At 64.5% G+C, this 15,520-nt stretch overlaps 6 protein-coding genes across 6 annotated transcripts; 4 read left to right on the top strand and 2 right to left on the bottom strand.

The window, feature by feature from the left end:
* Positions 1-24: 24 nt before the first annotated feature.
* MICPUCDRAFT_39026 (uncharacterized protein) lies at positions 25-1,529 on the top strand (the record flags this gene model as incomplete). Its single annotated transcript, XM_003057461.1, has 3 exons — positions 25-84; positions 315-547; positions 716-1,529. 3 exons carry the CDS (start codon positions 25-27, stop codon positions 1,527-1,529), a joined length of 1,107 nt encoding a protein of 368 aa, XP_003057507.1.
* MICPUCDRAFT_49529 (uncharacterized protein) lies at positions 1,476-2,872 on the bottom strand. The gene has a single exon (XM_003056983.1). The coding sequence runs from the start codon at positions 2,840-2,842 to the stop codon at positions 2,036-2,038; it is 807 nt and encodes a 268-aa protein (XP_003057029.1). The 5' UTR covers positions 2,843-2,872; the 3' UTR covers positions 1,476-2,035.
* Positions 2,873-3,232: 360 nt separating this feature from the next.
* Positions 3,233-7,821, top strand: MICPUCDRAFT_46870 (uncharacterized protein; the record flags this gene model as incomplete). The annotated part of the gene is made up of 2 exons (XM_003057460.1): positions 3,233-3,271; positions 3,439-7,821. 2 exons carry the CDS (start codon positions 3,233-3,235, stop codon positions 7,819-7,821), a joined length of 4,422 nt encoding a protein of 1,473 aa, XP_003057506.1.
* A 275-nt stretch (positions 7,822-8,096) lies between these two features.
* On the bottom strand, positions 8,097-10,137 carry MICPUCDRAFT_32635 (Phosphate:Na+ symporter family; the record flags this gene model as incomplete). The annotated part of the gene is made up of 2 exons (XM_003056982.1): positions 8,097-8,890; positions 9,274-10,137. 2 exons carry the CDS (start codon positions 10,135-10,137, stop codon positions 8,273-8,275), a joined length of 1,482 nt encoding a protein of 493 aa, XP_003057028.1. The 3' UTR covers positions 8,097-8,272.
* An 872-nt stretch (positions 10,138-11,009) lies between these two features.
* On the top strand, positions 11,010-11,704 carry MICPUCDRAFT_7818 (uncharacterized protein; the record flags this gene model as incomplete). The annotated part of the gene is made up of 2 exons (XM_003057459.1): positions 11,010-11,160; positions 11,322-11,704. Coding segments are annotated over 2 exons (534 nt in total), but the record flags the coding sequence as incomplete, so codon positions are not given.
* Positions 11,705-13,484: 1,780 nt separating this feature from the next.
* On the top strand, positions 13,485-15,462 carry MICPUCDRAFT_44135 (wd-40 repeat family protein/notchless protein; the record flags this gene model as incomplete). The annotated part of the gene is made up of 3 exons (XM_003057458.1): positions 13,485-14,016; positions 14,144-14,367; positions 14,782-15,462. The coding sequence occupies 3 exons, from the start codon at positions 13,485-13,487 to the stop codon at positions 15,460-15,462; spliced, it is 1,437 nt and encodes a 478-aa protein (XP_003057504.1).
* Between the last annotated feature and the right edge of the window lie 58 nt (positions 15,463-15,520).

Below are 15,520 nucleotides of genomic sequence, written 5' to 3'. Positions count from 1 at the left end.
CGCGCGCGGTGCGCGACGCGAACGATGACGAACGTCGACGAGGACGGCGATGACAAGATGAAGAAGAACTCGTGGACGCCGGAGGTGCGCGACGTTCCCCGCGCGTCCCCGCGCGCGCAATCGCGCCGCTTTCCGGCGGCGGTGGTTAGACTCATCTTTCCTCGCGTCCCTCGTGGCGCTCTGGGAAAAGCGCCGTCGCTTTCTCGTCGTCCGCGTCGCCGGACATCGCGCGCCCGCCGCTTCGCGCGCGCTTCGTCTCTTCGAATTCGCGCACTCACGTTCTCATCACGATACCCCCTCGTCGATGCTCGCAGGAGGACGAGCGCCTGCGGGAGCGCATCGCGGCGCACGGCCCGGGGAATTGGTCCGCGGTCGCGGCGTTCCTCGAAGGTCGCAGCAGCAAGAGCTGCAGGCTTCGGTGGTGCAATCAGCTGAACCCGGACGTGAAGCGCGGGCCGTTCACCGCGGAGGAGGACAAGCTCATCCTCGCCGCGCACGCGATGCACGGGAACAAGTGGGCGATCATCTCGAGGTCGATACCGGGCAGGTGCGACGATCGTTCCGGACGCGCGCGACGGCGCGGCGGCAGCCCCCAGATCCCCAGATCTGACACACGCTGATCAACTTTCGCGTCGGTTTTATTCATTCTGTTCGGAATATTCCTTCGCTGACGCGTCCTCGCTTCCCCCCCCGTTCGCCGCGCGTTCGACCGCAGGACGGACAACCAAGTGAAAAACCGGTACAACTCGACGTTACGTCGCGTCTCCACGACCGCGCGTCGCGAGCGCGACGCCGTCGCGAAGGCGCCGGCGAAGCGAAAGGCCACGAATACGGAGGCGGCGGCGTCGCCGGGGGAGGCGGCGTCGCCGAGCGCGAAGAGATCGAAAAAGCCGCCCCCGGAGCGCGCGCCGCCGACGCCGACGACGGTCTCCCCGAAACGCGCGCGCGCGGTCTCCCCCTCCAGCGGCAGCGAGGTGGACGAGACCGTCACCGGTCTAGAGCGGCTCGTGCAGGCGTCCTTCGCGGTTGAGCGCGAGGAGGGGGAGGAGCGGGATTCGGGATTCGGGATTCGGGATTCGGGATCGGACGCGGCGACGGCGTCCGCGGCGGTGGCCGCGTTCGACGCGAACGCGAACGCGACCGTCCACGGCGGGTTCAACATCGCGGACCAGGCGCGCATCATGATGGCGAACATCCAGATGACGGCGCAGCTCGCGCAGCTGGCGGCGATGTCGCGCGGGGCGGCGCCCGCGCTCTCCGCGCCGGCGGGCGAGGGTCCCGGCTTCGGGGCGACGGCGGCGGCGGCGACGGCGGCGGCGGCGCCCGCGTTTTTCGGCGGCGGCGGCGGCGCGGCGGCGGCGGCGGCGTCGCCGCCCGCGTCGCAAAACGCGTCCACGCACGGGGAGAACCACTTCCTCAGTCACGCGCACGCGCAGATGATGGCCGCGACGTTCGCGGCGGCGGCGGCGGCGGATGGAGGAAGGCGCGTTCTATACACTGGTTCCCATACGACCACGTCGGCGTGGTGAACGCCGATCCTTAAGGACTTTGCCCGGCGTGTCTCTCCACCCATCTAATGCGTTCAATCCCCGCCCTCGACGCCTTTCAACTCCACTTGACGCCTTTCAACTCCACCCCGACGTTCGCTCGTATGGAACGACCCGAAGATTCGCCGCCGCCGCCGCCGCCGCCGAAGCGGGCCGGCGGTCGTTCGCGGACGCCAGTCTCCACGCGGCGATGGCGGCGATGCGGTCGGCCCCGGGGATGGCTCCGAGCGTGGACCTCGCGGGGTACGTCCGCGCGGTGCAACAGGGCGCCTCGGCGGAAGCGTGGTCGTGACGCCCGCGAACGACGGAACGGGATATTATAAATTCATTCTTTGCGACGGGCGTCCGGTCTAGCGAGACGACCGATGAGTCTTCCGAGGGCGAGACGCGCCGCGCGTGTAATATGTACACTTATCACGACGACGAACCGAAACCGAACCGCGCGACATCGCCCCACCAGCGCCGATGACGCTCGCTCGCTCGCTCGCTCACTGTTTGGACAGCTCCTCGCCCCTGTCCGCGGCGGCTTTCACGGCTCGCATGAACGCGGATCGGACGCCGCATCGCTCCAACTCCGCCACCGCGGCGATCGTGGTCCCGCCCGGAGACGTCACGCCGTCCTTCAACGCGCCCGGGTGCTTCCCCGTCTCGATGACCATCTTCGCGGCGCCCATCACGGTCCTCGCCGCGAGGTCTTGCGCGACGCCGCGCGGTAGCCCCGCCAAGACGCCGCCGTCCGCCATGGCCTCGATGACTTGGAAGACGTACGCCGGGCCGCTCCCGCTGACGCCGGTGACGGCGTTCAGAAGGCTCTCTTTCACCTGGTGGATCTTCCCGACCGCGTCGAACAGCGTGCTGACCGTGTCGGCGTGCGTCTGGTCGCAGTATCTCCCCGCGGACATCGCCGCGGCGACGCACTTCACGAGGCAGGGGGTGTTCGGCATGACGCGAATTATCGGCACGCCCTCTCCCGCGGCAGCCTCCATGGTCGCGATCGTGACCCCCGCGGCGATGGAGACCACGAGCGTGTCCTTGGATAACGCCGGGCGCATCTCCTCGAGGACCGCGGCGACGCCGTAGGGTTTCACCGCGATGAAGATGACGTCGCACTTCTTCGCGAGCTCCGTCGCGGTCGCGCACGGGGTGACGCCCCAGGACGCGAACAGGTCCAACCGCGGCTGGTTGCGGTCGACGCAGCACATGTCCGAGAACGCGGCGACGCCGGAGGCGTCGAACCCGCCCGCGAGCGCTTCCGCCATCATCCCGGAGCCTACGAAGCCTACTCTGAGCGGCATCGTCGTCTGTGAGTGAAGACTCGCGCGTCGGTGCGCGTGAGAGTGCGACGCGACGAGCCGCGACCCGCGAGCGGGCTCCCGGAAGATGCCGCGACGGGCGCGTTCTGCGGACGCCGCGCCGCGCCGCCGCGCCGTTTTGCGGCTCCATCGGCTCCGCTTCATCGGAAAGAACGTTTTCGTGATCGGCAAAACGATGCTTTCGATTCAGCGTTTCACCCTGCGTTTGATCGGGGATCTCCGCGTGCCGCGAAACGCGACAGAAATCGGCGCGGGGGGAAGAAAACGTCCCGCGCGCACTCCCACGCGCGCGCGTCTCGCCATCGCACGACCCGCCCGCGCACGGAACGCTCCCGCGCTTCGCGCGACGACCCCCCCTCCTCGCATCTGACCATGTCGGAGATCGTCGAGATGGGCGAGAACGCCCCCGCGGTCCCCAAGGCGCGTCGCCAGCCGCGTCGCGCGCGTCGAATCTGAAACGCGTCCGCGACAGCTGTCGCGGCCGCGTCGCATCGCGCGTCGCATCGAGCGCCGAATCTGACGCCGCGCGCCCCATCCCCCGCTCCCCACGCCGTCCGTATCGCCCTCCGCGACCGCAGACCAAGAAAGCCCCCGCGGCGAAGAAAGCCGCGGGGCCCGCGAAGGCGAAGCCCCTCGGCGACAGCAGCAACGCGGTCGTCGCGCCGCCGACGGCGTCCGCGACGTCGAGCCCGGGCAAATCCATCGAGGACATCTACCAGAAAAAAACCCAGCTCGAGCACATCCTCCTGCGCCCGGACACGTACGTCGGCAGCTGCGAGAAGACCGAGGCGCTGACGTGGGTGTACGACAAAGAGACGAACAAGCTCGTGCAGCGGAACATGAGCTTCGTCCCCGGTTTGTACAAGATCTTCGACGAGATTCTCGTCAACGCGACGGATAACAAAGTGAGAGACCCGACGATGGTGACCTTACGCGTGGACATCGACAGCGCGGAGGGCACGATCAAGGTGTTTAACGACGGCAACGGCATCCCGGTCGAGATGCACAAGGAAGAGGGCGTGTACGTCCCCGAGCTCATCTTTGGGCATCTGCTGACGTCGTCCAACTACGACGACAACGAGAAGAAAGTCACCGGCGGACGAAACGGCTACGGCGCGAAGCTCGCGAACATCTTCTCCACGGAGTTCATCATCGAGACCTGCGACGGCGCGCGCGAGCGTCGATACCGTCAGGTGTTCAAGAACAACATGGGCGAGAAGTGCGAGCCGGTCGTGACGAAGTGCAAGAAGAGCGACAACTGGACGTGCATCACGTTCAAGCCCGACCTCTCGAAGTTTAACATGACGCACCTCGAGGACGACACCGTGGCGCTGATGTGCAAGCGCGTGTACGACGCCGCGGGGAACATCGGGAAGAACACGAAGATTTTTCTCAACGGCGACCGCTTGAAAGTCAAGGGGTTCAGCGATTACGTCGACCTGTACCTCGAAGGCCGCGAAAACGCGCCGAAGGTTTTCGAAAAAGTCAACGACCGCTGGGAAGTCTGCGTCACGATCAGTGACACCGGGAACTTCCAGCAGTGCTCGTTCGTGAACGGCATCTGCACGATGAAGGGCGGGACGCACGTCAACGCGGTCGCTGACGACGTCGCGACGAAGCTCCTGGAGAAGATCAAGAAGAAGGAAAAGTCGTGCAAAAACTTGAAGTCCACGCACGTGAAGAACCACCTCTGGGTGTTCGTCAACGCGCTCATCGAGAACCCGGCGTTCGATTCGCAGACGAAAGAGACGCTGAACACGCGCGCGGCCAACTTTGGGAGCAAGTTCTCCGCGTCCGACGCCGTCATCAAGAAGATGATGTCCAGCGGCATCGTCGAGCAGATTTTGTCTTGGGCGTCGTTTAAGCAGTCCAAGGAGCTGAAGAAGAACGACGGCGCGAAAAAGACGCGGCTCACGGGTATCCCGAAGCTCGACGACGCGAACGACGCGGGCGGGAAGAACTCCGAGCACTGCACGCTGATCCTCACCGAAGGCGACTCCGCGAAGGCGCTCGCCGTGAGCGGGCTGTCCGTCGTCGGCAGGGATCGCTACGGCGTGTTCCCCCTGCGAGGGAAGCTTCTCAACGTCCGCGACGCGAGCCACGAGCAAATCATGAACAACGCGGAAATTTCGTACATCAAGCAGATCTTGGGGTTAAAGCACGGGATCCAGTACGAGTCCGCGAAGTCGCTGCGGTACGGGCACATCATGATCATGACGGATCAGGATCACGACGGGTCGCACATCAAAGGCTTGCTCATCAACTTTCTTCACGCGCACTTCCCGAGTCTGCTGAAGATTCCCGGGTTCCTCGTCGAGTTCATCACGCCGATCATCAAAGCGACGAAGGGGAAGAAGTCCGAGGTGTTCTACACGATGCCGGAGTACGAGAACTTCAAGGAGTCCCTCGGCGACGCGGGCACGAAAGGCTGGAGCATCAAGTACTACAAAGGTCTCGGGACGTCCACGTCCAAAGAGGCGAAGGAATACTTCGCCGCGCTCGCGCACCACAGGAAGACGTTCACGTGGTCGGACGACAACAGCGGCGACCTCATCGACATGGCGTTCAGCAAGAAGAGGGTGGACGACCGCAAGCAGTGGCTCACCGCGTATGAGCCCGGGACGTTCCTGGACATGACCGGCGACGACGTCGGGTACGACGACTTTGTCAACAAGGAGCTGATTTTGTTCTCGCGCGCGGATTTGATGCGTTCGATTCCGTCCGTCGTGGATGGGTTTAAACCGTCGCAGCGCAAGGTGCTGTTCTCGTGCTTCAAACGCAAGCTCAAGAGCGATATCAAGGTTGCACAGCTCAGCGGTTACGTCTCCGAGCACAGCGCGTACCACCACGGCGAGGCGTCGCTCGCGAGCACCATCGTCGGCCTCGCGCAGGATTTCGTCGGCAGCAACAACGTGAACCTCCTCGTCCCGTCGGGGCAGTTCGGCACGCGGCTCCAGGGCGGCAAGGACCACGCGTCGCCGCGTTACATCTTCACGAGGCTCGCGCCGATCTGCCGCGCGATCTTTCCGGAGGCGGACGACGCGCTGCTGGATTACATCAACGAGGATGGCCAGGTCATCGAGCCGGATTACTACCTCCCGATTTTACCGCTCGTGCTCGTGAACGGCGCGGATGGGATCGGGACGGGTTGGTCGACGTCGATCCCGAACTACAACCCGCGGGATTTAACGGATAACATCCGTCGGTTACTCAACGACGAAGAGCCGGAACGCATGCATCCGTGGTACCGTAACTTCAACGGCTCGCTCACGGAGGAGATCGTCAAGGGCGAGATTCGATACCACATCAGCGGCGCTTACGAAATCGTAAACGAGACGACGCTGATGATCAGCGAACTCCCGATTCGCTCGTGGACGACCGACTACAAGGAGTTTTTGGAGAACATGATGAACCCGAAGGAGAAGAACGCCACGCCGTTCATCACGGACTACAAGGAGCATCACACGGACACGACCGTGCACTTTGTCGTGACGATGACCCCGGAGAAGATGGCGCAGGCTCAAAAAGAAGGCATCGAGAAGAAGTTCAAGCTCTCGTCCAAGGTGAGCACGTCGAACATGCACTGCTTCGACGCGAACGGGGGCATTCAAAAGTACTCGAACCCGGAGGAGATCATGAAGGCGTTCGTCCCGCTGCGTCTGAAAGCGTACGAGAAGCGCCGGACGATGCTCATCCGCCAAGCCGAGTCCGAGCTGAAGCGTCTCGCGAACAAGACGCGATTTATCCTCGCCGTCGTCGACGAGAAGCTCTCCATCGGCCGCAAGAAGAAGTCAGCGCTCGTCGAGGAGCTCGAGTCGCTCGGTTTCGACAAGATGACCAAGACGCAAAAGGTTTCCGCGGCGATCGACGAGATTGCGGAAGGGGACGAAGAAGCCGCGGATGCCGTCGAGTCTGGCGCAAACTACGACTACCTCCTGTCCATGCCGCTGTGGAACTTGACCCAGGAGAAGGTGGACGAGCTCGTCACGGAGAAGGAGTCGAAAGAAGAGGAAGTCGCCGCGCTGCACGCGACTACGGACAAAGAGCTCTGGATCAAAGACCTGGACGCGTTCGAGGAAGCGCTCATGGCGTTTGACATCGAGGACGCGAAGCAAGCGGCGGATCTCGCCAAGCAGCAACGCGCCGCCGCGCGCAACGCGACCAAGGCTGGGAAGAAGGCGCTCGCGGCGAAGAAGAAGAAAGGGAAGAAGAAGCAGTGGGACAGCGAAGACGAAAGCAGCGAAGAGGAGGAAGAGGACGACTGGAGCGACGACGACGATTTCGTGGAGGTCAAGCCGAGGAAGCGCGCGCCCGTGAAGCTCGCCGTGGTGAAAGCCGCGGCGGAGAAGCCCGCCGTCGCGAAGGCGGCGGCGGCGGCGGTGAAACCCGCCGATATCGCGGCTGCCACTGCAGCCCCGGCGCCGCCGGCGGCGATTCCCGAACCCGTGGAGGACGTCGACAGCGACGAAGACGAGTTCGCGCCGAAGCTGTCCCTCGCGGAGCGGCTGTTGCGGCGCGCCGGGGAGAACGGCGCGGCCGCGGCGCGGCCCGTCGCGGCGCCGGCGCCGGCGAAGGCGAAGCCTGCGCCCGTGGCGACGAAGCCGCCGCCCGCGGACGGCGCGTTCGACTTCACCGAGGAGGAGAACGACACGCCGCCGAAGAAGAAGCCCGCGGCCGCGGCGAAGAAGCCCGCGGCGAAGAAACAGACTCTCGCCGCGGCGGCGACGAAGGCAAAGGCGGACACGCCAAAGGCGAAAAAGTCGAAGAAGGCTGCGGACTCGGACGACGAGTCCGATTTCGGATCGAGCGACGAGGAGGACGAGATCGTCGCGTCCGTGAAGCCGCGATCCGTGGCCGCGAGACGCGGGGGCGCCGCGCGGGTGGTGTACGCCGAGGACAGCGAGTCCGAGGAGGACGAGGACGAGGACGCCGAGGACGAGGACGATTCTGACTTTGAGTGATCCTCGACTACGGAGTGAAGGAGGAACGGACTCGTACTCTGAGTGAATCCAATCCACGACGACGGAGTGATGGAGGAACGGAATACAATGTACATATAGGGACTGGGACTGAATGAACGGGTAAACGAGACGACACGGCACGTGACGATCGAACAGAGCGTTTTTATCACACACACGCGAGAAAATAAATACTTTCGTACAATTTTTCGATTCGTCGCGCGACTCGCCCCCGAACGAACCCGCGAAATCGATATCAGCGACACGAGCGTGTTGTGTGTCGCTAAATTCTTAACTTTTATATTACATGAAATGCGCTGATGTAAATAAATCTCGCAATCGATCGACGTCATCGTCGACCTCGTTTTATTTGATTATTGATTCTCACTTGGTTGTTGAAGCGAGGTGAATGAACGCGTCGGCGGCGTCAAATTAAGACGTCGACGGCGTCGAATTAAGACGTCGCGGCGACGGCGATGCCGTAGCAAATGCCGGGGATCGCCAGGAACACAACGCCGGTGTACACGAGCGGGAAAATCTTTCCGTACGTCTCGTGCGCGGTCATCCTGCCGAGCCACCTGGACGCCGCCAGCGGGATCGCGCGGGTAACCGGAAGCGGGTAGATGAGGACGATCGAGAAGACGTTGAAGAAGAAGTGCGTCAAGGCGACTTGCCACGCCTGGACCGGGTTGGACGTGACGACGGTCGCGGCCATGATGCCCGATAGGGTGGTACCGACGTTCGCGCCGAGCGTGAGCGGGAACATCTCCTCGTGGGTGATGAGGCCAACCGCCGCGATCGGCGTGAGCGTGGACGTCGTGATCGACGATGACTGCACGAGAATCGTGATGCCGCAGCCGATGGCCATGTTGAGGTAGCCGTTCAACCCGACAGCCTTCTTGAGCATGCGCGCGGCGGGGCCCTTGACGACGATCTGGAGAACGTACACGATGCAGAAGAGCGTCGCGCAGAGCGCGGCGAGGGAGAGGATCGTGAGCGTCGTGCCCGCTTCTTTATCGGACATGTCCCAGGTGTCGTACGCGAGACCGCCCTTCAGGAGGCGAGCGTCGCACTTCGTCGTGGACATTTTTGAGCTTTTGCACACGTTGTAGTACGTGCCGGCCGTCAAGGACGTTCTGCCGACGCCGCTCGAAAAGAACGAGGTGGTCGTGCAGTCCGCACCGCTGGGGCACGAGTAGTAGGAGGTGACCTTGCCGGAGGCGTCCTGCATAATGGCCAACGGCGCGCGCTTTTTCAGGAGGTTGCTGCCGTCCATCCAGGAGGCCTCCCAGTCGGCGTGGAAGTTGGAGCAGTCCGAGGTGGACGTGCACGCGAAGCCAGAGACCGCTGTGTCGAGGTCAATGATTCGCTGCAGTAGCCGTTGCAGTAGTTCTGCGAGACGAAGTCTGCGACCTTCTTGTCGTAGGCGGCGATGCCATTGGTGTAAGGGGAGACGTAGGGCTTGAGGAACTCCGTCTTCGAGCAGTCGTCGCCGTCGGAGTCGTCGCACGCATCGATGTCCTTGACCATCTCGTACGTCATCTCCTTGAAGACGGGGTAGATCCAGTTGATGGGGAGCCAGATGGCGACCGCAATCATGTTGAAGACGTCGTGCACGGTAGCCGCGGAGAAGCCGCGGCGGAGTTCCTCCGGGTTGTTGAAGTGACCCATCGCGACGATGGTGTTCGTCACGGACGTACCGATGTTCGCACCCATGATCATGAAGACCGCGTACTTCACGGAGAGCTCGTTCGCGCCGACGAGGGAGACGATGATAGACGTCGTCGTGGACGAGGACTGCACGAGCACGGTGGCGAGGATACCGACCATGAGGGCGGAGATCGGGTTGTCGACGACGTCGAACATCTTCGCGGAGGATTTCCCGCCGAGAAGCTTGAAGCCGGTGCCCATGATGTTGAGGACGAGAAGGAACGTCCAAACGCAGTAGATGATGAAGACGACGAGGAACACCTTGAACCAGTTGACGCCGGAGAGCCAGTGGAGGAAATCGCGCGCGGGGCCTTTGTCGTCGATGTTGAGCTTCCCGAAAGAAGCGGTGCGAATAAACTTCGCCCTGTACTCTGGCGATTTCTCGTCCCCCGCGGGCTGGAGCCACCTGTCTTGCGCGATCTTGTCGCGGATTTCGTCGTCGGAGAGGCCGTCGTACTGGTTTTTTCCGCCGTCCGCGGCGGCGGAGGCGGCCGCGAACGCTTTCGCGTCCACGAGCTCGTCGGCGAAGTCCTTCTTGTCTTCCTTCTTCTTGATGAACCTGTCGTAGATGAAAATGAAGAGCGCGAAGAAGTAGATGAGGCAGAGCATAGTCATCCCGGCCTCGCCCTCGCCCGAGTCCGTGCCATCGTTGCCGGGGTCGTGGTGTGACGCCCCGAGGAGGTGTCGGAGCATGATGCTGCGGTGGCGTGCGCGGTGGCGGTCGTGCGCGTGGAAGTGACGACTACGACGGAATAATGGAGTTGTTTACGCGTTTTCCTTGGAATATTCCGAATTTCGAAAAAAGAACGCCGACCGACCGATGTATGGGCAAACAGTCTGGAGATTATTGCGGCGCGGAATATTCCCTGCTTCGACTTTCCCGCGCGTGCGTTCCAAACGCTGTCGAAACGTAAACGCCCGAAAAACGGTTTCGACGCGACGCGACGTGTCCGCGCCGCTCCGGGACAGTGCGAGTCAACGAATCGACGGCGACGGACGGAAGCACAATGCCGCGGTCGCCGACGCCCCCCCGCGCGCGCGCCGCGCGAAAACGACGCGGGAGCAAGAGCGCGCCGGGGAAGGACACGAGCGCGAATCACGGCGGCGCGCGCGTCGTCTCGGTGGCGGCGACGACGACGACGCGAGGGAGAGGACGCCGCGTCGACGTCGAGATCGCCGACCTGCGATGGGGCAAAGTCATCGGACGCGGCAGCCACGGCGTCGTTCGACTCGCGCGGCAAGTGTCTTCGGGGAAGCGCTTCGTCGTGAAGCTCATCCCGCTGGAAGAGAAGGACGCCGAGCGCGACGACGGAGACGCGCGGCGCTCGATCCCGGGAACGATGACCGAGCGCGAAGCGCGCGAGGTCGAGGCGGAGGCGCGCACGCTCCGACTCGCGTCCTCGCATCCGAACGTGTGCACGTACCACGGCTGCGCGCGTCGCGTCGACGAGCGGACGGGGGGGAGAGAACTCCTGATAATCATGTCGCACTGCGAGGGCGGCGACCTCGCGTCGTTGATGCGGAGCGTCAACGCGAGAGGCGAGGCGCTGCCGGAGGAGGTCGTGATGCGTTGGGTCGTCCAGCTGCTGCTCGCGCTGCAGCACGTCCACGCGCTCGGAATCATACACCGAGGTGCGCGCGTTAACACTTTATTTTTATTTCTCGCGGCGTGTCGTTGGATTCGTTTCGTTCCCTACGCATCAGACAGATAGAGATAAAAACGCTCGCGAATGACGCGTTACTTACTACTTCTGATCGATCGATCGCTTCTCGTCGCGCGCGTCACCTCGCAGACGTCAAGCCCGCGAACGTCTTCCTGTCGCGGAACCTCAAGGTCGTGAAACTCGGCGACTTTGGCGTCGCGAAAAGACTGTCCCACGTGAACGACCTCGCGAACACGGTCGTCGGGACGCCGCTGTACATGTCCCCCGAGCTGTGCGCGGGGAAGCCGTACACGTACGCCGCGGACGTGTGGGCGTTGGGCTGCGTCGTGTTAGAGCTCGCGCTCGGCGGTAAAAAAGCTTTTGAGAGCCGCGGATACGGCGAGCTCCTCGTGAAAATATCCCGGAACGACTACGCCCCGGTGCCGTCGAGATACTCCAGGCCGTTCGCCGCGCTCGTCGGTTCGATGTTAGCGCCGGACCCGAGGGAGCGCCCGGCCGCGGAGGCGCTGCTGAACACCGCGATCGCGCGGCGGCACTGCGACGCGCTGTTGGCGGAGGTCGCCGGCGGGGGCGGAGTCGGCGGGGTCGGCGCCGGAGCCGGGACGACGCTCGGACTCGGACTCGGACTCGGACTCGGCGGCGCGGCGCGGTCGAGTCGGACGCCTTCGCGAGCGATGGGTCGCGAGGCGCCGAGCGCGGCGGCGGTGCTCGCCGCGGAGGAGGCGTCGCGGTCGATCGCGCGCGTGCAGAGCCTCCTCCTCGGCGGCGGCGGCGGCGACGGCGTCGGAGGGTCGACCGACCGCGGTGGCGCGGCGGACCGCGGCGCCGGCGCCTCCCCCGCGGCGGCGGCGGAGGCGGAGAAGCAGCGCATCGCGGAGAAGAGGCACGACGCGCGGCAGCGCGCGTCCAGGCGCGCTCGGAACGCGGTCAGGGAGGCGGACCCGCGTCGAATCGCCGCGCAGATCAAGGCGGAGGAGGAGAATTTGCGACGCGTCGAGGCGCAAGAACGCCGCGCCGTCGCCGCCGCCGAGGACGAGCTCTTGCGCCGCGCGGGGTCGTTCGGGCTCGGTGAGGACGACGACGACGACGCCGTCGCCGTCGCCGTCGCTGGGATGGGCGAGGACGGGGTCGAGCGCAGAGGCGTCGTCGCGTTCGCGTCGCGGCCGAGGCTCGAGCGGACGATCGCGGCGCCGTCGCCGAACGTTCCGCGGGACCGCGACGCCGCCGCCGCCGCCGCGACCGAGCCAGAGCCGTACCCCGAGCCCGAGCCCGACGCCGAGACGGCGCTCATGGAAGCGCTGCTCGCGGACGCGAGGATCGATCTCGAGTCTGAGATCACGTCGCGGGACCGAGAGAGCACGGCGGCGGTCGATATCGCGACGGTCGATATCCCAGTATCCCTCGCGACGATCGACGTCCCAGCGCCCGAGGACGCGGCGAGGTTCGCGGCGACGTTCGCGGCGACGTCGAACCGCGTCGGCACCGCCCCCGCGGGCGGCGGGCGGTGCCGCCGCGGCAGCGGGCACGTCGCCGGAGTCCCGATCGTCAGCGCGTCGTGGGACTGCGAGCGCGCGCGCGCGGATCGGCAGCACGCCAGGGACGCGGCGTTGGAACGGCACGTCCGCGCGAAGCTCCGGTCGTTTTTACGAAGGTCGGACGACGTCGCCGCCGAAAACGCCGCCGCCGACGTGGCGTCCGACGTGGCGTCCGGATCCGACGTGGCGTCCGACAATTTCCGACAATTTCCTCTGTCGGGGTCGTTCACGTACCTCTCCGCCGCGGCGCTCGGGGAGGAGGACGGCGACGAGGAGACGGAGGAAAGGGACGACGTCGTAGCGTCCCCGCGGCCGGCCACGGCGGGCGCGATGCTCGGCGGAGGCGGAAGACGACGGGAGGACGGGGACGCGGCGGCGCTCGAGCGGGAGGACGAGGAGAAGGACGAGGAGAAGGAGGAGGAAGAGTACGCGTACAGCGACTTCGAGGAGGACTTTGGGAGTTGTCTGGGCGACTCCGACGACGACGACGACGACGGAGGCGAGTGACCGGAAAAAAGTTCATCGGTCATCAGTTGAAAGGGAACGCGATCAAATGTTCAAACCGAGGGTGGGTGAAAAACGCACCTGAGAAGAAAATCGACCCGCACGAACTGCACGCGCCGTCTTCCTCTCCACGAAACGCGCGCCGCCAAAGCAGTCTCGAACGCGCGCGCCGCGAACGAGCTCACCACCCCGTCTTCTCTCCGCTCGCGGCGCGATGTCCGCGCCGAGCGACCTCGTCGCGAAGCGACGCAAGATGGACGGCACCGCGAAGCCGTCCTCCTCCTCCGCGGCGACGGCGACGGCGTCCGCGTCCGCCGCCGCCGGCGACCGCGCGAACGTCATCGCACAGCTCGAGGACGCGGACGGAAATCCCGCGGGCCCGCAGCTCGACCTCCCGCACGACGCGGACCACACGCAGCTCGAGACGCTCCTCAACGCGCTGCTCCAGAACGAGGACAAAGTCCCGTTCGCCTTCTACGCCGCGGACGCGGAGGTGATCGGCCCGCTCGGCGCGCACCTCGCGAAGCGCGGCGCGTCGACGGAGACGGTGCTGAAGATCGTGTACCAGCCGCAGGCGCTGTTCCGCGTCCGCCCGGTGACGCGCTGCTCGAGCGCGATCCCGGGGCACGCGGAGGCGGTCCTCTCCGTCGCGTTCTCGCCCGACGGCAAGAATCTCGCGAGCGGGAGCGGGGACACGACGATACGGCTGTGGAATCACGACACGGAGACGCCCAAAGCGACGCTGAAGGGCGCGTTCTATCTCACACTGGTCCCCATACGACCGCGTTCGCGTGGTGAACGTCGTTCCTTAAGGACTTTGCCCGGCGTCTCTCTCCGCCCACCCCTCGGTTTCAATCCCCGCCCGCGATGCCTTTCAACTCCGCTTCTGACGCCTTTCAACTCCACCCACAGGTCATTCCAATTGGGTTCTCTGCATCGCGTGGTCGCCGGACGCGCGGCTGCTCGCGTCCGGGTCGATGGACAAGGACGTGCGGCTGTGGTCAACGACGGGTGAGGCGCGCGGCGGGCCGATGCGAGGGCATCGGAAGCACGTCACCGCGCTCGCGTGGGAGCCCGCGCACGTGCGGTATCCGCCCGAGAGATTGGCGTCGGCGTCCGCCGACGGCACCGCGAGGGTCTGGTAGGGTTTTTCTTTGCTCTCCCCTCCCTTTCATATTACAAAACACTTTTCCCCGTCCCCGTCTCCGTCCCCGTCTCCGTCCCCGTCCCCACTTTCGTCCGTTCCGTCAGAAGTTGTTCTCTCGCGACATCGTCGCTGGTCTGGCTAGGTACTCTCTTTCTACTCTCTTTTCTTCGGGGAATTTCACTGGCCGCCCGTCTGCATCACTCAAATTACACCGTTCCACCTCTTATCTACCGCGTCGGGCTCCCCACGTCTTATATCGCTCGCGTTATGACTTGACAAACTACTCGGGCGTGTGCGTGTCTGATTGTTTTTTTGTGCGGGTGACTCTAACCTCTGGAACGTGACGCATAAATGCTGTCTGTTCGCGCTGACCGCGCACACGAACGTCGTGACGGCGCTGAAGTGGGGCGGCGAGGGGTTGATATACACCGCGTCCAGGGACACGACGATAATATGCTGGGACGCGAAGGACGGGAAGGTGGTGCGGCAGTTGAAAGGGCACGGGCACTGGGTGAACACGCTCGCGTTGTCCAACGAGTACGCGACGCGCACCGGCGCGTTCGATCACAAGGCGATCGCGCCCGCGAACGATGAGGAGGGGAAACGTATGGCGCGGGAGCGTTACGATGTCGCGATGGCCGGGCAGCCGGAACGGCTCGTCAGCGGCTCGGACGACTTCACGATGTTTCTGTGGACGCCGGAGACGAGCAAGTCCCCGACGCGACGCATGACGGGCCACGTGCAACTCATCAACCACGTCGTGTTCTCCCCGGACACGAAGCTCATCGCCAGCGCGTCGTTCGATAAGGCGGTGAAGCTGTGGGACGGGAAGACCGGGGAGTTCATCGCGACGATGCGCGGGCACGTCGGACCGGTGTATCAGATCGCGTGGAGCGCGGACAGCAGGATGGTGGTTAGCGGGAGCAAAGACAGCACGCTCAAGGTGTGGAGCGCGAGGACGAGGAAGTTGGAGTTGGACTTGCCAGGGCACGCGGACGAGGTGTTCGCCGTGGACTGGTCCCCGATCGGGACGAGAGCCGCGTCGGGGGGGAAGGACAAGATGCTCCGGCTGTGGAGGCATTAGCGCGGTAGAGACTACCGTAGTACGAAAGTACTTCTGGAAGTACCTTCGCTTCGTAGAC

Source organism: Micromonas pusilla, assembly GCF_000151265.4.
Source record: "Micromonas pusilla CCMP1545 genomic scaffold MICPUCscaffold_3, whole genome shotgun sequence".
Classification (NCBI taxonomy): domain Eukaryota; kingdom Viridiplantae; phylum Chlorophyta; class Mamiellophyceae; order Mamiellales; family Mamiellaceae; genus Micromonas; species Micromonas pusilla.
This window is presented reverse-complemented; position numbering and strand designations above follow the sequence as displayed.

Excerpts from the sequence above, each read along its gene's own strand:
- MICPUCDRAFT_49529 (XM_003056983.1), bottom strand. The coding sequence starts at position 2,842 with ATGCCGCTCAGAGTAGGCTTCGTAGGCTCCGGGATGATGGCGGAAGCG.